Genomic DNA, 26,752 nt, shown 5'->3' on the forward strand with positions numbered 1-26,752 from the left:
AGCCCGGCCCTAAAGTCCCCATAGGGCCGGGGTCGGGCTGGGCCTATATATTTTCTTCTTTTTACTGCATCAGTTTTAAAACTCATTTATATTATAAAAAAAATTTCAAAGATTTGCAAACTCAAAGTCCCACCACTTGGAAATTTGAATAACAACCAATCTAAGTAATAATTCTCGATAAGTCCAACAATTTAAAATGCATATCCACAATCTAATAAACTCAAGACATAGAGACTCATATTTATATTTCAAAATTACGTTAAAATGCACAAGACACATTTTGGAATGAGCTTTCACCGACATAAACCGTTATTTATTGTACTCAAATCTCACCAAAATTACATTTAACATTGAAGAACATAAAGACAAATAAGAGTATGGAATGAGTTTTTCCGACGTCAACCTATTTTCCATTAGGCTAGTGCGGAGTGCTCATTATTGTTCTTGGCGACTAGGTTAGGCGGGGAGTTATGAGGGTGTGCGTGAGTTGTGAGATAGAAACAATTAGGCTTACAAATTTTTATGATATAAGACAAGTTATTAGAAGTACCCATACGGTAAGTGATAAATTACAAATGACAGTGTTATTTTAATTGAAAATATGTAACAAGGAGTTGGATAGTTTTAGTTGTGTATTTTATAGTAAAATTATAACTAGGGCTTGGTTAGGGCTTAGTTAGAGTCGGGCCTATGTTTCAGAACCTTAGCCCTGACCCTGCCTTAGAAAGCATTAGGGCCGGGTCTGCCCTGCCCTAAACTCTGTGAGGACTTTAGTTGTAAGGGCTTTATAGGGCTTAGAGTCGGGTCGGTCGGGGCGGGTTAGGGTCGTTAGGGCCAAATTCCCACCCCTAGTATGGGTGTCATAGGCATGTGAGATGGGAGAATACCCATCCAGTTCCCTGCAATTTTATCGATCTGCCATCAGTAAATCGTTATTTACTGATAAAAGAAAAACGGGGAATAGATTGTAGTTCAATTTAAACTCAGCAGACAGCAGTAGCTGAAGCTAAGATACTAGAATGGAAAATATAGATCAAATATCGTTAAGGACGAAAAAGTGAAAAATTTTATGTACAAAATCAATTGATGTCTTTCAATTGAATAGAATACATTCATGGAATTTCACATTAACAAATCATAATCTCAGACCACTTTAAAGTTTAAACAACAACAACAAAAAAGATAAAGAAAAATCATAAAACACTTGGCATATAAGGTTTCCAATGTACAGATTCTAACTGAACATTACATACGTATGGAAGGATATGCTAGCTCCTAGTGACTTGAGACAATGCCGTTACCAGCACATACTCAAAATAGCGCTCGATCTTATCAGCTTGCTATGCACATAGTTATATGCATTGTATAACCCTGTACAGATCTTTCTCTGCCTCTAACTATCTTATGAGAAGAGAAACCTAACCCTCAAAATCAGTGATCACAACTACATGATCATTTTAGATCGATTACTATGACACTGATATTGTCAGCACTTCTTCGTCCTAGTGCAAGGCGTGTGAGCAATGCAGCCGCAATTGAGCATCTAGATTGTGATTGTTCATTTAAACTTTCTTCAGTTGTTTGAGTTTCACGTATATTATCAAGGACTTTTGCATTTGTGGATGAATTTCCTTCAAGGAGACACCTACGAGCCACGTCACAAGCCATCTCATTTGATAACACATCCCACAAACCATCACTTGCAAGAATCAAGCATTCATCTTCGGATGTCCTATTCGTGAAGCTTATATCTGGCTTTGAGATTACCACTGGTTTTAAATACTTGTCACCTGCTTACATAATAGGTCCACACAAGAAAAATGAGTAAGTTCTTTGGACAAGTAATAACTAGCTAGACAACACTGCTCACTCATTTAACAACTACTATGAGTCCAAATCTTAGCTAGCACATCCTTCAAGATTCAAGTATTAAAATTGGAATTAGTTTTCCTATCGTCTACTGTCTATCTATCATCTGTACAGAAACTGAACTTGGATAGTCATACGTATCTCAATCTCAACAATTCCTCTAACTAATTATAACAGGCTACCGCCCATTGACACTGTCACAAGTCATAAGAATCCTGGCATATCAATATATATGAATTCAGGCTTTTTTAAGGCACTAAAAGGCTATTGTCTATCCCGGGAACACGTGCCACTCTTCCAGAACATTGTGTATCCAAGGAAAGCATAAATAGTTGTTCATCCAGACCCGGGAAACTGAAGAAGCCCATTAACCTTATGTTTTCTTCATATAATCCCATAGGTCAACGTTTGTACACTATAATTCAACCCGGGACAGGGTTTTACATCATCAAAGTGAAAAAAGCATAAGGGGACAAACAGTACCACTGGTCTATGACAGTGAGTATAAGTATTTGTGAGTGACATAACCTCTATATTGATAGAGAAGGCTCTTTATAAGCCAGACTGATTTAGGCGGTCTAAATCACGAGCATGCGCTCCGTTCAGTTCAGTCTTGAATCTCTGACAATAGCATTAGCAAGAGCTTTCCAGTTACAGGCTTTTGCATTCTTGACTTCGATCTGTCGATGGCCAAATGATCGGCGAATCTCTGGATTTCATGTTACCATGGGCAGGACCGATCACTACGCTTAGAGTATAGGCGCCACAGGCTGAAATAGTAGTCACTTTCTTTTTCAGCTATCCTTACCTAAAGGCACCGGTCGGTAGGGTAAGTCAGACCTATATTAGGAGTCTCAGACATACTTATGAAAGCCGGCGAATATAGCAGCATCTGGGGAAGCACTAACTACTAGTTAGCAGCTATTTGCGGACTCGGACATGTACCAAGCTAACTAGGACTAGTACGGCTTCAGTACCTAGTCGTTGGTTCTCAAGTTCCAGCTGTTGGGCCTTCTATGACAAGGACCTCCCTTTCTCGCTCTTTCTACTTTGGATCTTGTGGTCTCATGCCCAGACCTTTTTCACTTCTGTCAGGATTCATCGAATCACCTACTATTGGGTATGAATAGCCATACCTTCAGGCAGCGTCACTTAATGCTCAAGTTCCATTTCATTCTGATGCTTTTGAGCCTGACCTTCCAGATTGACCTAGCTTTATCCGGTACGCTCTTTCGAGTTTAGGTGTTCTGGATCCTGTGGTGGAACAACCTGGCTCATTTCTATAATCATCACCCAAGAACCTGCTGACGGATATTGCGTACACATAGACCTACCTTTCTCACTTCTACTTTGGCTCTTACGTCGATACGCGCGACCAGACCTTTCTCACTTCTATCATCCTATGGATTCTTAATCGCCTACTGGTGTAGACTAATAGCCCGTAACCTACTGGTGTAGACTAATAGCTGACCTACTGGTGTACTCGAACTTGAATATAGCTGCATCTGGAGAAGCATTTCCTCCGGCCAAGTTCAGATGCTTTTGATCCCGGTCTAACTAAGAGTGATTAGCTTCATCTTCTGACTTACGAGCCTGGCCTAACTAAGAGTGATTAGCTTCATCTTCTGACTTACGAGCCTGGCCTAACTAAGAACTAAGAACAATTAGCTAGTCTACTCTACTAGAACAGCAACACAACTTCTGTGGTGGGCATAGGCATAGGTCACAATTATTGAATATCTTTGGTTGATGACTACAAACCTTTATATTGAGATTTAAGTCACTCACAAAGAGTTACTAACCAATGTGGGAAGCCGAGTCAGGCCGAGTTTGTTTTTCAAGTACCGAGTCAGGCCGAATCATTCACATAGAAGCCGGTTTTCTCAGCTTTTAGAAGAATGTGAAGGGATTCTAGGTCTGCTTTGCTATCTCCAGGTGGGTTTGTAGCTTTGATTGGATCTGAAGTAGTCTGATTGGGCTTTAGGAGTCATGATGTGTTTAAGTAACGCATGCGGGTTTTTAGACGGCGGAATCAGAAGTTTTAAGGGTGTTTTGAAAGGATTACATTGGAAAGGCCAGAACTTTTCTTCTTCTTGATTGTCGATTGGCTGACTGGTTGGCGGTAATGAATTTTTTTTCTCATCCGGATGTGATGACTGAAGAATGGATTCTCTTAACTGGCTATATAAACCAGTTTCTGGTGCTCGTTCCTTTCTCACAGTTCTCATCAGTAGATTTTGTTACTACAACCATGGTTTCATCCAAAACCCCATCAAAAGGAAAAGCTTCCATCAACCTCAACAATCCAAATCCAATTGAAAACCTTTCTTCTGACTTTGCCACAAAAATCAAAATGTCTTACCGATCGGCTCCTTCAATCAATTACTCAGACCGAATGAAAGCAAAACTCCTGGAACGTAATAAACTTAGTCTCTTTGTCAAGATTCTAGATGGGAAACTTTTGGCTGGAACTTTCAAACTGAACCTTGAAAAAACATGGGCTCCATTTAGGATCACTGAAATGCATCTTTATAAAGGGGATATTTATCAAGTGTGGATGGAAAACCAACACCAGATTGAAATGATTTTACAAGCTCAACCGTGGGTTGTATCTCAACACATTCTGCAAATTGTGCCATGGATGGAAATGAAGGAGCATAGAGATCTAGACTTCAATAAGTTTTTTGTGTGGATGCAGCTCATTAACTTTCCAGAAATCTTTCAGGATAGGGAAATTGTGGAGGGTAATCTGATAGATTCAGGATGTTTTTCTCCAAATCAACTCTTTCATATGGAGTTATACCCCAAACACAATGATTTTGTGCAACTGACTCGAGTAAAAGTTCTAATGGACATTTCTGACCCGATACCGCCTGGATTTAAACTACCGGAAGCTGTCAATGGAGTTGAATGGGTTCAGTTCTCTTATGAAAATCTACCAGTATGCTGCTTCAAATGTGGTTTCATTGGCCATCATCAAGCTTCATGCAATATAGCAGATGCGGATTTAAGTGTGGAACCCCAGTTCACATCAAATGGACAGCGTTTTGAGATGTATAATCCGAAAACAAGAATCTTCCCCAAACCAATGCCTGACCGTCCTGTTAGTGCAGTATCCCTTCTCAACCAGTTTGATGTACCAAGAGTGTATCAACCGCTACGGCTTCGGGAAGACTATTTGCAAGAACACAGCAACAGGCCTTCACCAATCCGAGACGATTTGCGTGAACAACACTGCCGCCGTAGACAGGACAAGGGAAAAGAACCTCTGATCATGGAAATTAATTCCCCTGAGCCATATGTTGTACACCCTACTAACCTGGGACCTTCTAGCCAGATGAATAATGAATGGACTATCAATAACAATCCGGTTAACTATGACACTCAGTTTCCGAATGCGTTGGTGTTTAGTTCCCAAATCCCAGGCCAACATATGAATGGGCTTCCAAATACTTCCTATGTACTGACTTCTCAAGGTATGATTAATGACCCAACCAATATCCCCTATGTGGACCTCTCTGGGTATTCTGAATCAGACCTCATTGGTGAAAATTCATTGCCTTATAAAAGACAGGAGATTGAACATGGAATGACACAGCGGGATAACAATGAGATGAGGAATGCACAGCGTCAGATAGAATTTGATGGGAGTATGTTCCAAGACCGTGAGCAGAGGCGCAAATCAGCATTAAACACAGGTGGTGATGAGAATTCTATCTCCTCAATTGGAAACACAATTGGCCTCTCTGGAAGGCGACATAAAGTTCAGACGGTGAAGGCAGCTGCCCGAAGACAGCTCCACAAGGCGCCATGAGTTGTTTAATTTGGAACTGTCGAGGTATGGGTCTCACCTCGACAGTAAGAGAGCTGAAGGATGTTATCAAGAAGTCGAGACCAAAAATTATCTTTTTGTGTGAAACTAAGGCTAGCTTATTAAAATCTAATAGTATTATAAGGAATATGAGGAGTGGTTATCTGTCTTTTGTAGTTCCAGCAAGAGGCCTTTCTGGTGGTTTATGGTTATTGTGGGATGATGATGTAGACCTTCATATAGAATATGTGGATTCTTGGATCATTCAGGCGAAAATTAATGAAAATAGTACTTCTTGGTTTTTCTCTGGAATTTATGGAAGTAATGATTTTTCTGTGAGAAAAGAGCAATGGCAAATGCTGGAAAGTTTGAACCCGGGTAATAACCAAGCCTGGTTATGTGCTGGCGATTTCAACGACATTTTGTATAGAGGGGAGAAAAGGGGTGGTAGACTTGTGTATCAATGGCAGTGTCAACCTTTTGCAGATATGATTCAAAATTGTGCTTTTATGGATTTGGGTTTTGTTGGACCAATCTTCACCGGACAAACGCATGAGTTTTCTTAACAGAGTGTCTAAAAGGCTTGACCGTGCCTTGTGTTCAACCAACTGGAGAGGAATGTTCCCAAATGCTATGATATACCATAAAGCCACACTGGCTTCAGATCATAAGATGCTCCACCTGATCTTTGAACCATATAAACCGAAACTCAAGAGGCCTTTCAGGTTTGAGGCCATGTGGACCAGGGATGATGGTTACCGACGTGTAATCCAAAATATCATGGCGCAAGAGTTCTATGGATCTCCTTCATATTCCTTTTGTAAAAGATTAGCGGCATGTAGAACCGATCTTATTGAGTGGAATCATAACAGTTTTGGCAACTTGGATTATAAACTGAATCGGTTGGACTTGAAAATCAAACATTGCCAACAGCAACAACATCGAAGTGGGAGTCCAACTGACCTACAGCTGCAGCAAGAACAAGAACTACTCTTGGAGTATGAAGCGGTTTTGGAGTTGAAGGACATACACTGGGGACAAAAGGCTAGACATGACTGGTACGGAATGGGTGAACTGAATACGAAATATTTCCATTCTATGGTGATTAATAGAAGGAGAAGAAATGACATTAATAGATTGGTACAGTTAAATGGAGAGGTGTTGACACAGCGGAAGGAGATTGGAAATCATCTGATAGATTACTACTCCAATTTACTGACCACATCGAACCCAGAAACTGATGCAATGTTAATGGATGTGATCCCACTCCTGGTAACTCCGGAGGATAACTCTTCTTTGAATAGAGCAATTTCGCATGATGAAATCTGGTGGGCTGTTAAGAACATTGGATCCTACAAGGCTCCGGGGCCTGATGGATTTCAGGCAGTGTTCTATAAGACATACTGGGAGGAGATTCACGAAAAAGTAAATGCCCTTGTTCAACAATTCTTTAACTTAGGTACCTTCAGTAAAGAGCTCAACCATACCAATATTGTGCTTATCCCCAAAGTGCAACATCCATCTGCAGCTGAGCACTTCAGGCCCATCAGTCTAACAAATGTAAGTTACAAGATCATTGCGAAGATAATTGTGAGAAGAATGAGACCGATCCTCCAACGAATTATAGGCCCCCCAGCGCCTTTCTCTGGGGGAGATCCATACATGATAATGCCCTACTAGCACATGAGGCCTTCCATGTTATCAAGAACAGAACAAATGTAAATGCCAAACGATTTGGCCTGAAGCTGGATATGCACAAAGCCTACGACAAAATTGAATGGCCTTTTCTTGAGGAGGTTCTAATCAGATTTGGCTTTGGGGAAAACTGGATTAGGAAGGTGATGTTCTGTGTTAAAAGCCCGACGTTTTCAATTCTACTCAATGGATCCACTTTTGGTTTCTTCTCCCCTACACGGGGACTTCGTCAAGGCGATCCTATGTCTCCTTTCCTGTTTGTACTTTGTGCTGAGGTCCTTTCTCTGAATCTCAATAAACTACAAGAGCAAGGGCTGGTTCATGGAATTAAACTTTCCAGGAATAACTCACCGATCACCCACCTCATGTATGCTGACGATACCATTATTTTTGGGAAAGGATCGGTTCAAGAAGCAGATGAAATTAGCAGATGCCTGGACAGATACTGCGAGGCCTCAGGTCAGAGTATAAATAAAACAAAGTCACAATTCCTTCACCACAAAGGGTTACCGGAGACTGAAATAAGGATCTTTCATCGGATTTTTGGCATGCCATGTACTCATAAGTTCCCTACTTATTTGGGAATTCCACCGGTATTCAATGGGAAGAATAAACGAAGTCACTTCTTGCCGTTGATTCAAAAGTTTAACAACAGACTTGCATCGTGGAAGGCGTCCTTGCTTTCCAAAGGAGGGCGACTGACTTTAATCAATTCTGTCTTGTCGGCTTTACCGACACATATCATGGCCTGTATACAGATTCCGATGAACATTATTGAGGATATGGATAAAATTAAAAGGAATTTCCTTTGGGCGCAAGAACCAGGAGAAAGGAAAATGCATTACTTTGGATGGGATTTAGCTTGTACACCAATTCAGTTCGGAGGCTTGGGAATCAAGGACCTTCAGATGCAAAATTTGGCTCTTTTGGGGAAGAAGGCATGGGAATTATGCAATCCAAGATCATTATGGGCGACACAAATGAAAGACAAGTATTTCAAGAACCAACATTTTATGCATGCCCATCTTAGCACAGGTGCATCAAGAACCTGGAGATCTATGTTTTATTTAAGGAATATGTTGGTTATAGGAAGGAGATGGAAGGTTGGGGATGGCATCTCAATTCGAGCCTGGAGGGATAATTGGATTCCGGGGACTCCAATTAAAATGCCCTTGATGGTTAAACCGAATGGCTGTTTGATGGACCGAGTGTGCGACTTCATTGATCCAGTACATAGACAATGGAATACGAGACTTATCGAGGAGTTTTGATGAATATGCGAAAAGGATCATCTCTATCCCTCGACAATCACAAAAAAGAGGACTCTACCTACGGTGGCCTAATAAATATGGGAGATATGATGTCAAAAGCCTACAATATGATGCAAAATTATCGTGATCCGGATAAAGAGAAAGTTCCCATCTTCTCCAAAATTTGGAAACTCAACCTTCCGCAAAAGGTTCGTTTTTTTTTGTGGCAGCTTACACATCAACTGATACCGACTTCTGATTTACTACGTCATCGAGGTTTCCAAGTTGAGGCTCGGTGCTCACTGTGTTTGGAGGAGGAAGAATCTTTAAAGCATCTTTTCTTCCAATGCCCATTTGCGAGGGGAGTATGGCTGGGTTTAGGTCTGTCTGTTTCCATAGCACACTTCGACATCAATCAGATGAGTGAGTGACTAATCCATATGATGAAATGCCTTGGAAGTGCGGATGGTTCAAGAACATGGCTCACAACTTTGGGTGCTGGTCTATGGTATATCTGGTTCGCAAGAAATGGAAAAAAGTTCACCGACACAAAACAATTTCCACTAGCATCTGTGATAAAAGCCAAAAGGATGGCAGCAACAATGGAGTATATCAATGGCGAAAACAAACCAAATGGTCATAACTTGATGGAGATTCGGGTCAAATGGGATTGTCCCCCGAGGGGGTGGTTTAAATTAAACACCGATGGATCATCGCATGGGAATCCGGTGCTTCTTGAAAGCTTTTGGGTGTGTATTAAGAGGTGATAATGGGAATTTCGTTTTGGCCATTGCAGCATCGATTGCTTATGAATCGCTTTTATGGCGAGACTTTGGTGCCGAGGATAGGAATCAAAGGCAATGAGAATTAAACCTTGCTAATGTAATGTGGTCAACTTCGTTACTAATAAAACGGATTGCAAGAATTTATTATGGAAATTCGGGATTTGATGAAGGATGGGAATTTTATCATCGATGGATTTATTCTACATCAACTCGTTACTAATAAAGATCATTTGGTTCAAATTCGAGAATGGAGATTTTTACCCAAGTTAGCTTTTGTTTCAAGAATTTATTATGGAAATGGAAGCTTTTTGGCGGAGATTTGATGAAGGATGGGAATTTTTATCATGTCTTCTACATCAACTCGTTACTAATGGATTTATAGGGAAGCAAATTATGGAAATTTGATGAAGGATGGGAATTTTATCATCGCGATGGATTTATAGGGAAGCAAACCACGCTATGGTAGCAAACTGAATTTCGGGATGGGCAACAACACGATCATTTGGTTCAAATTCCGGAGAATTGGAGATTTTGGATACCCAAGTTCGCGTTTGTTTGGAATGTAATTCCTCCTCCGTTCTTAGGAGGGTGGATTAACCATGATATGCGAGACATCTGTTTTCCGAGGTTGATTCATCGATAATGAATTATCTTTAGCAAAAAAAAAAACCAATGTGGGACTAAAGCAATACTATAGACTGCAAAACTAGTTTCTAAGAGTTTACCGATCAATGTGAGACTCACACAAAATACAATAAGAGAAAGATCACACTTGTTGATCTTCTAGACTGAGAATAAAACCAAGCCACCAAGGCACGTCCTGCATTCCTACATGTGATCACTATATGGAAGAGGACGACAGTTCTAGTACACAACAACTCATATCATAAATGGGCCTGACCTATGTCTGGTTATCGGAACTAATAGTTAATATTATGACCAGTCAAATAGGACAACTTTTGTTTTGTAATTCAACTCTTAAAAGACCGAAAAATTAAACCTAACTTCACATTCCTAACTGTGGTTGGGCCTAGTGGGGTGGGGTTGTATCCAAGGCAACTTTTTACTAGTTGGAGTGAGATCCACCTTTAAAGCCTTGGTGTTGGATTATCCATCTATCCCATGTAATGTATGTTGGATTTTCATAAACCGATATTAATAGTTTCTATTTTCTAATATGCGAGTCCCCTAATTTGCCATCCTTTTCCCTTATTTTCCATGGACCTGAATGTAGTGTCTATCAGTCCAATAGTCCAATACTGGGAGTTTCTAAAGTAAAAACATATGCTTATTTTAGTAATTCATTACTCTTTTCTCAACAAATTTCCACCAGTCCCATATTTTCCTGGATATTGACAACTCATATTCAAGGTCTGACAGTACATATAGTGCCATGGACTGTAATGGGTTTGGGCCGTTCAGCATAGAAGTTAAGTTCCCCGGACTTCCCCTTTTCCAGCGAATACAATGTACAATGAACCACAAAAGCTTACTCTTGAGTCTTGACCAGGTACTGACAAGTGACACGTCTTAGTAGGCTACGTAGCTGACCCCACCAAATTGTTCGAAATTTCAAATTCGACATTGCATCCCCACTTGGAGCATGCAAATGCAAGTATCAGAGAATCAATTTATTAGCGCTAACCTTTCTTTATCTACTTTATAATTGGTGTTTGGTACTTTCGATTGATACAAACTTTTAATATGACGGACTGACACGTGGAACCATACCCTTAAACAATTTAACTTTTTGTTTTCAAAATATCAACGACCCAAAAATTAAACAAGAAGCCACAAAACATAAGAGGATTACTATTCAAAATATCAACGACCCAAAAATTAAACAAGAAACCACAAAACATAAGAGGACTACTAATCACCTAATGCAAGGGACATAGCTAGTATCCCTTGAGTTGATGCTCACATAAATAATTTGAAATACCAAAAAGGAAAATTCCAACAGTCAGTACATGCTGCAGTCTCAAGAGTCAATACTAAGAATAGAACCAAGCCACCAAGGTACGTCTTACACTCCTACATGTGATCATTATATGGGTCTCTTTCAGTTATTGGAAGAGGGCGACACTTCTAATACACAACAACTCGTATCATAAATGGGCTTGGCCTATGTCTGGTTATCGGACCTAATAGTTAATATTATGACCAGTCAAATAGGACAACTTTTGTTTTGTAATTTGACTCTTAAAAGACCGAAAAATGAAACCTAACTTCACATCCCTAGCTGTGGCTGGGCCTAGTGGGTGGGGTTTTACCAAGGCAACTTTTTACTAGTTGGAGTGAGATCCACCTTTAAACCCTTGGTGTTGAATTATCCATCCATGTAATGTATGTTGGATTTTCATAAACTAATATTGATAGTTTCTGTTTCTAACATGGACCTGAATGTATTGTCTATCAGTTCAATACTGGGAGTTTCTAAAGTAAAAACACATGTTTATTTTAGTAATTCACTACTCTTTTTTCTCAAAAAAATTCCACTAGTCCCATATTTTCCTGGATATTGGCAACTCATATTCAAGGTCCGGCATCACATATAGTGCCATGGACGGTAATGGGTTTGGGCCGTTCAGCATCGAAGTTCAGTTCCCCGAACTTCCCCCTCTCCAGCGAATACAATGTACAATGAACCACAAAATTTGTCACTCTTGAGTCTTGACTAAGGTACTGACAAGTGACACATCTTAGTAGGCTACTCTAAAGCTGACCCCACCAAATTGTTCACAATTTCAAATTCAACGTTGCATCCCCACGTGGAGCTTGCAAATGCAATTATCAGAGAATCATTTTATTAGCGCTAACCTTTCTTATCTACTTTATTATAATTGGTGTTTGGTACTTTCGATTGATACAGACTTTTTAACTTTTCGTTTTCAAAATATCAACGACCCAAAAATTAAACAAGAAGGCACAAAACATAAGAAAAGAGGATTACTAATCACCTAATGCACGGGACATAGCTAGTATCCCTTGAACTCGTGCTCCATTTAAGTAAATTACTCTCCCTCCTGCTGCCTCTATTCTTGCCAACTCATCTGGTCTATCTGGCTGCAACATTTTAAAAACACAATAAATTAGCAACCATAAAAAAGCAAACAATAAAATGAGAAATGTGGGCCCGCGCACTAACTTAAAACGAGAGTGAAGGACCTTGTGATCAAAAGAGAGAGGAATAGCTCTACCACCACGACTAAGAACAGCACGAGAGTCACCACAATTAGCTACGATAATTTTATCAAGTGTGAGAAGAGCAACAACAGCAGTTGAACCAACTATTTCACAACTTAAACCACCGCTATCACAACCACATGATGATCCCATACCCCCGCATGCACATGTACTTAATGCTATTTCATCCATTCTCTCAAAACTTTTTTCCAATGCAAATTTCCAACTTTCTTGTATTTCTACTTCTGCTGGTGAAGTTGAAGCTGTACCAACACTCGCGTCCGTCTCTCTCATTAACTCTCCTTCTAAGAACACGTGCATACTCTCCTTACAGAGTGTCGCCACCTAAGATAATTAATGTCATTATTAACTAAGTATTAAAATTCAAGTAAATTACTTTACATAAAATTCAGTTTTAAAATTTACTTGTGAACCACCATGTCCGTCATAGACAGCAAAGAAATGTACTGGTTTACGGCACGAAATGACCGGACGGCAAAAGTCAGGCCGTACAGATACAGCATCTTCCATTTCACGGGAACGACCTGAAACTGCAACTGCACCATAAACTGGAAGTACATGAACCGTAGCTGGATTCTGCCTCGATGTAGATGGCATCATCGTTGTTGATATAGGTTCTACTTCACCACCACCGGAAGAAGATGAAGACGATAAAGGCTCATTCATTTCAGCAGACCGTTTACGTTTCCTATCGGTCGAAATATCAATATTATCAATTTTTGATTCCTTACGATTCCGGTTTCCTTGAGAATCTAAAGAAGTGCCGAAACGACGCATTTCAATTCTACGACGACGAGCTTCTTTGTATTTCTTTGGTGATTCTTCTTCAGTCACAATGTGTTGAGACACACCACCCATCGTCGATCAAGAACATAAAAGAAAAGAAAATAAGGCACTCTCATAGTTCTTCTGTTTGAGTAAGAAAGATGGAAACATCTACGTGAGTTGAGTTTTTTTTTTAAGTCTTGGTTTTGTTAGAATAGTCGTGTTTTTTAGGGCAGATGACCGAACTGCCCGGATTGTCTGTCACCGACTTCAAATCTTCAGTTTGATGACACGTGGTGTATTATGACGTTTATTCAAGCAATTTCACGTGGAGTGAGAAATTGGTAACTATTCGTCTGAGAGATTTTGGATTTGGTGGGGTAGAGTGGACCGCTATGTTACACGTGTCGAGATCTTAAAATGATTTGATAGTGTTATGTACGTGGGCCAATTAACAAGGTACACTAACACTTTACCACGTGGAACAATAACTTTACGTTTCAAATTCTCCTTGGGACTTTGATGGTGACATACGTGGCAGGATGATTAAGGACCACGACACAATGGGTGACTGACATGGGTTGTCAAATTGATGACACATTGGATGATTTGTTACATCTCGAGATGCACTAGAGTGAGGTGTTTTGGGGAATGAGAGTTTGTGGACATGATTAAAGTACGGAGAAAGTCTGCTGTGTTTGTTGGATAATGGAGTATGAAGTGGAAAAGCTAAGCATGCCTGGGTGTACATGAAACATGGGTCCTAGGAAATAGACACAGTAGTCCACCGAGGAGACTATTTTATCTGGCCCTCATTTTACTGAATTTAACTGAGCAACGTGGCGCGCTCTGGCGGTGTTCGGTGCGGGTAATCATTTCTTCATCTTTTCCCAGGAGAAGGCTAATATGCAACCCCGATTCATTTGTGAGCCCAGCCTAAGATATTGAAGTCGGGCAATATATCGAGAAGGATAATATGCAACTCCGATTCATATCATATACCCCAAAAACCGATATATATCATAAATACAATAGATATCCATCTGTTCGTAAATCAATCAAAATATTGGTATATATCAGAAATATCACCGATATATAACAATATATATTAAAAATATCAGTCAAATAGTAAAAAAAACGATCAACCGTAAAAAAAAAAAATCAAACCAAATCAATCGATATATATATTAGATATATTGCCGATATATATATATATATATATATATATATATATATATATATATATATATATATATATATATATATATATATATATATTGCCAACAAACTATGAATATCACTTTCACAAAATTTCAGCTCATTTGATGGTGTTTAACAATGTCAAAAGATGATTGTAAAATCGAAAAATTTAGACCGTTAAAAAAAATTTAAAGTTGTCAACAATTTTTAAATAGGTTAAAGATTTCCAAATGAGCCGAATTTTTATAGAAAATCCATCCATAATTAGGAAATCATATCCACAAAATATTAGTTTTTAACTCATCTTGCAAGGCCGTGGTATAAACCATGGTATAAAAAACCATAATAAACGGATCCCTCCACTATATATATATCTCGGCTCTTAAAAAGACTTTAAATAAATAATTTAAATAAGTACAAAATCTAAAACAACTCACAACTTCACCTACAAAATGATATATAGGGGATGGTTATATGAACTCCACTTCAAGTGACTCAAAAAAAAACTCCACCACTAAATACAATGAATTATAAGTTGATTTTTGGTGGAGATGTTCTCCACCCAATAGAGATCATCCTAGCAAAAAATCAGCTCATTTGAAGATGTACAACCTCATCAAAAATCATTTATAATGTTATGGGATTATCCAACAGCCCATATTTTTTTAATTTCGATACAACTTTTGATACGGTTAAATATATTCAATTGAGCTGATTTTTTGTGGGGGTGTTTTTCATTATGTGATGTATATCTCTACAAAAAATTAGTCCTCAATTCATCTTGTAAGTCCACTTTTAGGAGTGGAGTAACTTTGGAGTCACTATAAAGTGGAGTTCATATAACCATCCCCATATATGGCAAAAACCCTTCATCTAGAGATATAAATATACATAAGTGCGATGAAACTTGATAATAAGGTACAACAATGAAATTTTAGCACATAAAGCTACTTTGTGGCGGGTTTTTTGCAATATGCTGGCTCAAGAGAGAGATAGTGACTTGAGAAGATAGAAGAAAGAATTAGAGAGGGGTGAGCGCTTTAATCTTGCAATGCTTTATTCGTTTTCGCACAGTGAAATCTTCTCAAGAGCTCCAATGGATGTAGCAGGATTGTCGATGATTGTAGAATCACATTAAGTTTGGTACGTGGTATTTGTTCCAAGGCCCAAAATATCGATATCGATGAATATATCGGTGTACTAAAAAACCGATATATATCGGATATATCGGATATTTCGGATATATCCATTTTTTTGGTAACTAGTCCAAACTATTTAAAATATCGGAAATATCGGATATATCGAAAATATAATATCGGATATATATCGGAAATATATTGGAAATATCGGATTTATATTTTAAAATGGTCAAAAAGTCAACCGATATATATCGATTATATCAAAAATATCGATTATATCGGCGATATAAAGTTTCATATCGGAAATTCCGATATATATCGGAAAAAAAAGAATTCTATATTCGGTTGATATATATCGGAAATATCGATGTCGGTGTACCAAAATACCGATATATATCGGCGATATATCGGATATATCGGCGATATTTTGGTCCATGATTTGTTCTACTTCGTTTGCATTCATTTTACCTATGTGGTTGTTATTGTTCGACAATTTAATTGTTCCTTGGTAAAGTAAGAACATCATGATTCATTGATTTGCATATGAGCTGATTGGACTAAATTACCTAAGCTTCAACTTGGCAATTTTCCTTACTGTTGTTAATCCCATGTACAGTTTCTTTATAAGTAATTAATATTAGTGTGTGGACTCCCGTAAATAGTGTGTATGGAATTATCTGATCTTCCTATTTTGGGACTTCGTTAGATCAATTGTGGGCAGTGAGACTTCTAACTTGATGGCATGCTCAAGAAGACATCGTCTCTACTGGATTTGGGCATGTCCTCCCGGACATGGCACTGACTGGATGGACCCTTCATATCTGTAGGCTTTAGCCCAGGTTTGTAGCCAGAGCACAAAATGCTCAACAGCACAATGTCTTAATGGACCAACTAGGCATGATCTCTAGACATGATATCCAGATTGGACCCTTCATATCTGCAGGCCTAGCCCTAGTTCGTAGTCAAGGCACATCATAGCATGTGGGCCAAGCCTCACTATAAACCGTAATCAGCTGAAAACAAAGACAAGTCGAATCTCACAGAATCTGGAGATTTTGACTCTATCCAATATAACTGAAAACTAGGGGATAGATTTTGACTCTATCCAATGTAACTGAAAACTAGGGATAAAGATCCATATCCAGAGATTCCCTAGTTTTTCGGATAGTTACATATTGATAGTTTTTCGGATAGTTACATATTGAAGGGTTTTTCAACAGAACTACATGAAAAGCTCTATACTCTGTAGACTTTCAGAGACTTGATTCCTCTGGAGTATGTAGGCAGCCACTGAACTAAAAAGTGGTTCAGTCTCAACATCTCAAACATATTCTCTTATGCAAAAAGTTCAACAAGGTGTACAAGTTTTAAAATTGTTTTGTAGTAGCGGTGATACTTTCGCAGGTGGTGATATTCAGAAAGTTAGTTTCTCAAGAGTGTTTTGGTAGACCTGTAGCTTACAGTTTTTGCCCCGACAATTAGTGAGTCACAAGCCCTTAAAAGGATTTCTCTTTCAACAAAAATGCAATGTTCTTTTGGTCTCCCATTTATTTAATAATTTTGCGAAAAACAAAACAAAAATAATCATATCGTCTACACATTAAAAAAAATTCAATATATATATAGCGAGGAAAAGGTGCACGACATTGGCAAACTTAAGGATATAAGCACATACTTCTGCACCACCATTATGCAACATTTTGAAGAATAAATCAATCATCAGAAGTCAAAATAAATGTTCATTGTTCAAACAATATTGTAGGGTCATGCATTGTATATTTGTATTACAGGAAACAAAATAATGAAGACGTTGAATAACAACATACCTAAAACTTGCTTAATTATGTAAAATGACAATTAGGTAGTTGCCTATCACTCTTCATGTATCACATCTTACTCAAACGTAATTGAGATTGGACTCCTAACAAAATGTTTTCGAGACACCCACTTGAGAAATCCTTGAGCAAATGAACCACTCTGTGCACCTCCATCAGCAATCTGAGTAAATGTCACAGAGTATACCAATCTCTGGTTCACTTCAGTGAAGTAAAGCATTTCGGGTTCGACCTTCACGTCAACTCCTTTAGGTGCATACGTCTCAATTGTGTAAGTTGAGTGTGCATCACCTACATTGGTTAAAATCCTACTAAATGTTTGACTAGTTCCAAGTTTAACTGCAAATGAAGGGTAGTTAAGTTGTCCTTCAGAAATGCTATTATAATCTGCACACTTGATGGCTCGATGTGCGATAATTCCTACTTGTGCGTCGGTGTATCCCAAACCACATAAGTAAGGAATGTAATCGTTAGGCTGAATGTCGTAAACAAGGCCTGGGTCGTTTGCTCTTGTCGGGTTAACATGACCTGAACCAGTAGCAAAGAGGCCTGCAGGTTGGAGTAATTGATCCAAAATAGGTTTACCTTTTAGGTTATGTAAATCAGCAGATGTCATGATAGCGGACTTAATTGCCGCTGGTGACCAATCTGGATGAGCACTTTTGATCAGAGCGGCTATACCGCTAAGGTGAGGACACGACATAGAAGTACCAGAAATTATGTTGAATGTCGCCGCAGTACTGGAGTTATCCAAAGAGAGTGGCCATGCAGCAAGGACACTCACTCCTGGTCCTATTATGTCTGGTTTCAGAATTCCAGGACTTGTTATACTAGGACCCCTTGAAGAGAAGGAAGCAACTGCTGGAGATGATGCTGTTCCAATTACTGTCCCCTTGAAAAGAATTGTTGCCATTGGTAGTTCAGACGACGAGTTCATATAAGCTTTGATTTTCTTCCCTGCTGCAAAACTTACATGAGATGCAGGAAGAACATGGGCATCAGCTTCTGTACTGAAGGCGTTGGGCCCGTCGTTAGCAAGTATCATAGCAGCGCCTCCAGCATTTAGTACTTCGATGCCTTTGGCAATCCGCCCAACACCTCCTCCACGCTCACACAACACTATTTTCCCTTTGACATCAGTGCCATTTAACGATCCCTCCGCACAAACTGCAGAGTCGATGTTACCACTTGCACCGGGATATACAAGAGGCAGTGTGGATGAAAAATCTTTGGGTTGGAAAACAGATTCTCCATCAAATTCTTCATCATTACCAAGCTTCACAGTAGCCCTTATCTCTCTGTCCATGGTACTTGCTCCGACAGTTAATATCCATGGAGCATCATTAGCTACCGAGCTAGCTATTGGACCATCATTTGCAGCCGAGCAGCTTACAAAGATTCCCTTCTGGATTGCACCAAAAGCGCCTATGGCAATGTTGTCCAAATAGAACGATGTAGACGGTGAACCAAGTGATAAAGAAAGCACATCAACACCGTCTTCCACACCACTATCCATCCCTGCTAGTATATCGCTATCTAAACAATCTTCTATAGAACATACTTTATAGATTGCTAAATGTGCATGAGGTGCCATCCCAGCAGCTGTGCCCAACGCGTTCCCTAGTGCACCAGCATTCTTGACAACTCTTCCAGCGGCCGTGCTTGCTGTATGTGATCCATGCCCCTCAACATCAATTGGGGGCCCAGATGTGTCACTTACTAGATTCCTTGCACCGATAATTTTGTTGTTACATTCTGTTACGTTGAATTCACACAGCCCTTTCCACTTTGCCGGGGGAGGAGGCATACCTTCACCGCTAAACGAAGGATGGCTAGGCAATACACCAGTATCAAGAACTCCAATTATCACACCCTTACCAAAGTTTGACTGCTTCCAAAAACCCGAGTTAAGGTGCAACCCCAAGAAGTCAGGTGTATGTGTGGTATGTAATTGAAACTTTTTTGCCGGCATAGCTGATATAAAGCCGTCCTTCCTTTCCATGGTCTTCAATTCCTCATCAGTTAGCTTCACCGCAAATCCACTAATCACATTGTAATAAGAATGAATAATCCGTTTTGGTGAATCATTTGAACTCGCTATACTAAGAGGCAAAAATGATCTGTAATAGTCATCGCGATTCTCGTTCTGAGCAAAAGCAGTGGATTCTTGATGTCTTACATGAACAATGTACGTTTGTGGCTCACTCTTAGCGCTCTCACTGCTTAAAGGAATATTGCTGTGTATTATGGGATCATAGTGATGACTTGCAATCGAAGACTCGCTGTGTATTATGGAATCATGTCGATGACTAGCAATGGACGGTGTGAAACTAAAGAAGAAAATGGCTGTGAAAAGAAAGAAAACAGCCATACTTGGTAGCAAACCACACTTTCGGGACTCCGTTAATGAAAATTGGAAAGGTGGAGTTGTGGTCCGTTTACTATGAAATGGGATTGCTTAACTACTCTGTTATATATGTGAACCAGCTCGGAAAAATACAAAGTGATCGTTTTCTTTGCTAGATCAGTGAGGACGGACTTTCCCAGTTTTGTAATTACTAGTTTTGTTAGATCAGGAAAAATGCCGGCTTGTATTTAGAAGTTGGATCACACAGTAATGAACGAACTAAGCGGCTTGTTTGGCTATTGGCCCTAGTCCACTTGCATGAGACGCAAGAAGGTATCGGTGTATTGGACCAAACAAGAAAAAGAGGAAGACCAATTTCGGGCCTAAGGAACTACAAACTTTTTTTTTTTTTTTTTTTTTTTCCCAGTAACTCACGAGGACAAATTCTAACATTAATTAACTCATGAACTCATAATCTCAATTTTAATAACTCTCAAGGACAAAATAAGTTGGCCCGACTTTTAATTTTTTAAAGTACCAGTTTTACCCTTCCGTGTTATTATAGATATAAAATCTTATTATTATTAATTTTTTTTTAATATCAGTTTCACCCCTCTGTGATATGTTTATAAGACAGAGAAATTTGGTGAATGTTCGTACCAAAATAGGTGAACATACCTCATACACTATGTTGTTGTATGAACAATTAATGTTCATATCCCAAATAAGTATGAACAATGATTATGAACAATGATTGTCCATACTCTAATAAGTGTTCTTACTGATCATACATTATGTTGAAATATGAACAATGATTGTCCATAGTTTATGTTGAAGCATGAACAATGATCGTGCATAGCTCATGTTAAAGTATAACAATGATTGTTCATAGCTCATGTTGTGGTATAAATAATTAATGTTCATAACTCATGCTTGAGGTATAAACAATGTTTATGTATGAACAGTGATTGTTCATACCCCAAATAAGTATGATGAATAATTATTGTTCATACTATAATATGTGTTCTTACTGATCATACATTATGTTGAGGTATGAACAATGATTGTCCATAACTCATGTTGATGTATGAGCAATGATTGTGCATAGCTTATGTTGAAGTATGAACAATGATTGTTCATATATAGCTCATATTGTGATATGAACAATCAATGTTATAGCTCATGTTTGAGGTATAAACAATATTAGTTGATGTATGAACAATGATTGTTCATATCCCAAATAAGTATGAACAATGATTGTTCATATTTCAATAGGTATTCTTACTGATATTTCATTATGTTGAGGTATGCTATATACGGCAGGTCGTTTCGGTTGGGCCAGGTCATTTATTATTTTGCGTCAGAGGTATACTTGACATTTCATCTACCCGAGCCGTTTTTTATTTCGCATCAAGGGTATACTTGACATTTTATCTATCCAGTCCTTGTATGTGATGAAAAAAAAAAGTGGTGTTGAAAGTGATTTTTTCGTCCGATTTGTCATCAAGAGTCACTCTTAGTAGACCAAAAAACTTGAATGCACTAAGGTCATTATTTATTTATTTTTTTGCCAAACTTTTCGATTTCATTAATAGATAGCAAATAGTTCGTTCAGACGGGACTTGACTTCAGAAAAACCAAGTTTCACAGGCATAGAAACTTGGTTAGTACATACTAGAGGACTATGAAGGGTTGCTGATGCTGCCATGAGATGGGCATGCCTGATCAACTCCCTCGGGCAAAAGACAATTTTGCAGAAACTACAGCTAGCTTTGAGATTAAGTATCTCATGCAAAAGACCCTCACAACACCAAGACACTGTAGTAGAATCTTCATTGAGCTCTTGAACAATACTCTTATTATATGAACAAACCACCACCTTGCTAACACTTAGCTGACGAGCTTGTTCCAATTCTACTTTTACTGCTTGCAGCTCTACATCTTCTGCTAAGCCTGCTGAGATGTGCCTGTTTCCTGCAGAACATAAGTCATAAGCCCATTTATTTAGAGTGTAGCCTACACCAGCTTGTGAGGAAATAGGGTTGAAATTGCCGTCACATGCAAGCATAAAAAGGCCAGGAAGATGAGATTCAGGTATCAGGTATTTCAAATTTACTGGAGAATGAGGGAATAATACACCTTCGTGCTTGTTCCAGCACCTGAGATAGGTTAACAACTTTATAACGAGGATAAAAAACCAGAGAATTTCTATCTACCCATAGACTGAGGCAACTTGGCCGATAACTTGATATGGTAAATTTTCCTTCTATCTTCCATGTCTTAACTTTCGTAGGACTAATCATGCATCTTTAATTTGTTCACTTTTTTAAGTTTAAAACTTTTTTGACTTGATAGAATGTTTGTGAACTATTTAGGATCATTAATTTTGTTGGGGTTTAGCACCAATACCAATCGATCTCCACTACATATATAATTTGTACTAGGATCAATAACGTAACAACTCCAGACAACAATCTAAATATTTCCTACAACCAAAATACCATACCCAACTTGCTAAACAACTATTAACAACATATAATAATGTAACGCAGTAAAAGCATACCGCAACACAAAGATATACCGTGGTTCGGCCAATGATACCTACTTCCACAAGAGCTAATTCTTTTATAAAGTGGGAAGAAAGTTATAATCACTCCTTTCAGTCTCTCACCTTACTAGATCACTCCTCTCTCTTTGCAGGGTTGTTTCTCTGTAAAGGTTCTCTCTCAATCTTGATTGCTTTCAAGATTGGGTTTCTCTCTTTGTTCTTGTGTATTTTCGTGTCTCGATTTTATGAGTGTTAGGTTTTGCCAAAGACCCCAACCTATATTGCAAACTCGCGGTTCCACAAAAATAGAATTCTTCTGAATTTAGACATGGGCGCGGGCGCGCCTTGGGCAAGGCCAAAGTCGAGCACGCACACGCTAAAAACACTGGAGGTCGTCCAAGGCATGGGCGCGTGCTCACCTTGAGCAAGACTTATAGGAGAGCGCGCGCGCTCAAGCTTCTCCACACAAACTGAACCCCTTTTCTCCTCATGTGAGCGATAACTCCAACAAATTCTACGTGTATTTTTCTTGACTTGATGCATCTTCACTATCCTAAAATCTATCCAGCTTAATTATACAGCATGAAGGAAGAATGAAGCAACCCTTGTACGCGATGCAGGGTTTCAAACCATTTTTTGGCTAAAGCTGCAATCACCCGGCCAGTTTAGTACTCTCTACAGCTGACTATCTAGCTAGTTAACCGAAACACATCCTTTTAAATTGTCATTCTCACTTGTGATTATGTGCTCACAATCGACATGGCGTACAAGTGGTGTAATTTGTCTCTTAGCATTGCTATGAAGCCATTCTACTGAATTGCACTTTAGAGTTTAGAGTTTAGACCGTGAACCAATTCATCAAATTTCAGGTTTCTATGTTAGGAAATTCGATCCATCATCAATCCCATTCATTATTAATTTTTTCCCTTTACAAAAGTATTATATAAGAGTTATATAAAGTGCGAAACAAAGTCAAGTAATCCCACTTCAAATCTTCGCCCAATTTAAAATTGAGAACAAACTGATTACAGTATGTATTTCTATGCAGCACAAGTATGTGGGAAATTAAAGCCGAATTCAATTTCTATAATGGTATACTTAGAAACAACTTCTCTTTAACTTTGCTATAGCTATACCAAATTTAGCTGTATGTCTTGAACTGGACATTTTATTTGATAGGAAATGTGATAGAGAGATTGTTTTACATCCTTGTCATCTATAATAACATTAGAACGAAAAAATGCTGCGAAACATTCTAATATCAGCCAACGTTTTATTAATTGGCACTGATAATGTCCAATGTGACGAAATATCAACTGCATGTGAGTATGTGATGCACCCTACAGGCCTGGAACATTCAAGTGTGTGAATTTCCCTCCTCTAGGCCCAAATAATTTTCTAGAAAATTTTCAGTATCTATTAAATGAGGGATCATGCTGTAAATTACAAAGCATACGTCGTTAGTAAGTTTTTAGCATTTGCAGTAACCAAGGCAGTAGAGGCACATTAAAAAAGCAATTCAGTGTAACAGTGTTCAAACCATATTTATTTTTCAGTATCATAGATAGTATTACCGGAAACAAATACTCACGACATAAGATATATATAACTACATACTCAAACTTGCTAAACCAACATGTAATATGTAATATGTAATATGTCAAATTTGCTTATCACTCTAGCACTCTTCAAGCATCCACATCTTACTCAAATGTAATTGAGATTGGACTCCTAACAAAATGTTTGCGAGATACCCATTTGAGAAATCCTTGAGCAAACGAACCACTCTGCGCACCTCCATCAACTGCCTGAGCAAAAGTCACTGAGTATACCAATTTCTGGTTCACCTCGGTGAAGTAAAGCATTTCGGGATCGACCTTCGCATATACTCCTTTAGGGGCATAAATATCAATTGTGTAAGTTGAGTGTGCATCACCTACATTGGTTAAAGTCCTACTAAATGTTTGACTAGTTCCAAGTTTAACTGTAAATGAAGGGTAGTTAAGTTCTCCTTCAGAAATGCTATGATAATCTGCACACTTGATGGTTTGACGTGCGAGAATTCCTACTTGTGTGTCGGTGTATCCCAAACCACATAAGTAAGGTATGTAATCACTTGGCTGAATGTCGTAAACGAGGCCTGGGTCGTTTGCTCTTGTAGGGTTAACATGACCGGAACCAGTAGCAAACAGGTCTGCAGGCTGCAATAACTGATTAAAAATCCGTTTACCTTTTAAGTTATGTAAATCAGCAGTTGTCATGATAGCGGACTTAATTGCCGCTGGCGACCAATCGGGATGAGCACTTTTGATCAGAGCGGCTACACCACTAAGGTGAGGACATGACATAGAAGTACCAGATATTATGTTGAAAGTCGACGTGGAACCGGAGTTATCCAAAGAGAATGGCCACGCAGCAAGGATACTCACTCCTGGTCCTATTATATCTGGCTTCAGGATTCCAGGACTTGTTATACTAGGACCCCTTGAAGAGAAGGAACTAACTGCTGGAGCAGATGCTGATCCAATTACTGTCCCCTTGAAAAGAATTGTTGCCATTGGTAGTTCAGACGACGAGTTTATATAAGCTTTGATTTTCAGCCCTGCTTCAAACTTACATGAGATGCAGGAAGAACATGGGCTCTAGCATCAATACTGAAGGCGTTGGACTCATCGTTAGCAAGTATCATAGCAACACCTCCAGCATTCTGCACTTCAATGCCTTTGTCAATCTGCCCCACACCTCCTCCACGCTCACACACCACTATTTTCCCTTTAAAACCAGTGCCATTTAACGATCCCTTTGCACAAACTGCAGACTCAGGGTTACCATTTGCACCAGCATATACAAGAGGCAGTGTGAACGTAAATTTTTTTGGTTGGAACAGAGATTCTCCATCAAATTCTTCGCCATTTCCAAGCTTCACAGTAGCCCTTATCTCCCTGTCCATGGTACTTGCTCCGACTGTTAAAATCCATGGAGCGTCATTATGGAGCGAACTAGCCAATGGACCATGATTTCCCGCGGAGCAGCTAACAAAACTCTCCTTCTGGATGGCGCGCCAAAAGCGCCTACGGCAATGTTGTTCATATATAATGGCTTAGGTGAGAACCCAAGTGATAATGAAAGCACATCAACACCATCTCCCACGCCACTATCCATCCCTGCTAGTACATCACTTTCTGAGCAATCTTCTATAGAACATACTCTATAGATAGCTAAATGTGCGTGAGGTGCCATCCCAGCGGCTGTGCCAAAGGCATTTCCTAGCACGTCAGCATTCTTAACGACCCTTCCAGCAGCCGTGCTTGCTGTATGTGATCCATGCCCCTGAACATCTATTGGTGGCCCTGAGGTTCCATTAACAAGATTCCTTGCACCAATTATTTTGTTGTTACACTCGGTCACATTGAATTCACACTGCCCTTTCCATTTTGCCGGCGGAGGAGGCATACCTTCACCGCTGAACGAAGGATGGCTAGGAAATACACCACTATCCACTACTCCAATTATCACACCCTTACCAAAATTCGACTGCTTCCAAAAGCCCAAGTTTAAGTGCAACCCCAAGAAGTCAGGTGTGTGAGTGGTATGTAGTTGGAACTTTTTTTCAGGTGTAGCTGATAAAAATCCGTCTTTCTTTTCCATGATCTTCAATTCCTCCTCAGTTAACTTCACCGCAAATCCACTAATCACATTGTGATACGAATGAATAATCTGTTTTGGTGAATCATCTGAGCTCGCTATACTCAGAGGCAAGAATGATCTGTAATAATCATCGCCATTCTCTTTCGTACCAGAAACAGTGGATTCTTGCGGTCTTACATGAACAATGTATGTCTGTTCAATACCCTTAGCGCTCTCACTGCTTAAAGGAATATTGCTGTGTGCTATGGGATCATAGTGTTGACTTGCAATCGAAGGTATGAAACTGAGGAAGGAAATGATTGTCAAAAGAAAGAAAACAGCCATAGTTTGTAGTAAACCACACTTCTTATTGGACTCCATGATGAAGGAAAATGCGAAGTGTGTGTTTGCTGTGAGACAGGATTGCTTATCTACTTACTTATACATGTGAGCCAGCATGCAAAGAAACAAAGTAATCGTTTTCACTGAGAGGTTAGTAGGGATGGAATTTACCAGTTTTGTGATTAGTGATCAATGAACCTAGGGCGTCCTTCTGGCTACTGCCTGTAGTCCACTTGCACGAGACACAAAGTGGTATCAGTCTATTAAACAAAAAGGCTTAAATTGATCTAAGCTTGGTAAGTTGACTTAGGCAACTTGATAACTTGATGTGA

General features: G+C 39.1%; 2 protein-coding genes and 1 pseudogene across 3 annotated transcripts; all 3 read right to left on the reverse strand.

Annotated features, from left to right (window-relative positions):
- Positions 1 to 1,058: 1,058 nt before the first annotated feature.
- AHG1 (Protein phosphatase 2C family protein) lies at positions 1,059 to 13,566 on the reverse strand. The gene is made up of 4 exons (XM_086597189.1): positions 13,023 to 13,566; positions 12,579 to 12,941; positions 12,371 to 12,476; positions 1,059 to 1,790 (listed from the first exon to the last, which is right to left on the reverse strand). The coding sequence occupies exons 1-4, from the start codon at positions 13,473 to 13,475 to the stop codon at positions 1,453 to 1,455; spliced, it is 1,260 nt and encodes a 419-aa protein (XP_086453315.1). The 5' UTR covers positions 13,476 to 13,566; the 3' UTR covers positions 1,059 to 1,452.
- Positions 13,567 to 17,442: 3,876 nt separating this feature from the next.
- On the reverse strand, positions 17,443 to 20,017 carry LOC147513866 (subtilisin-like protease 4). Its single transcript, XM_086597190.1, has one exon. The coding sequence runs from the start codon at positions 19,925 to 19,927 to the stop codon at positions 17,615 to 17,617; it is 2,313 nt and encodes a 770-aa protein (XP_086453316.1). The 5' UTR covers positions 19,928 to 20,017; the 3' UTR covers positions 17,443 to 17,614.
- Positions 20,018 to 23,976: 3,959 nt separating this feature from the next.
- LOC147513867 (subtilisin-like protease 4 pseudogene) lies at positions 23,977 to 26,456 on the reverse strand (annotated as a pseudogene). The gene has a single exon (XR_015215709.1). The product of XR_015215709.1 is annotated as a subtilisin-like protease 4 pseudogene (transcript).
- Between the last annotated feature and the right edge of the window lie 296 nt (positions 26,457 to 26,752).

This window comes from Coptis chinensis, chromosome 3 (assembly GCF_015680905.1).
Source record: "Coptis chinensis isolate HL-2020 chromosome 3, ASM1568090v1, whole genome shotgun sequence".
NCBI lineage: Eukaryota > Viridiplantae > Streptophyta > Magnoliopsida > Ranunculales > Ranunculaceae > Coptis > Coptis chinensis.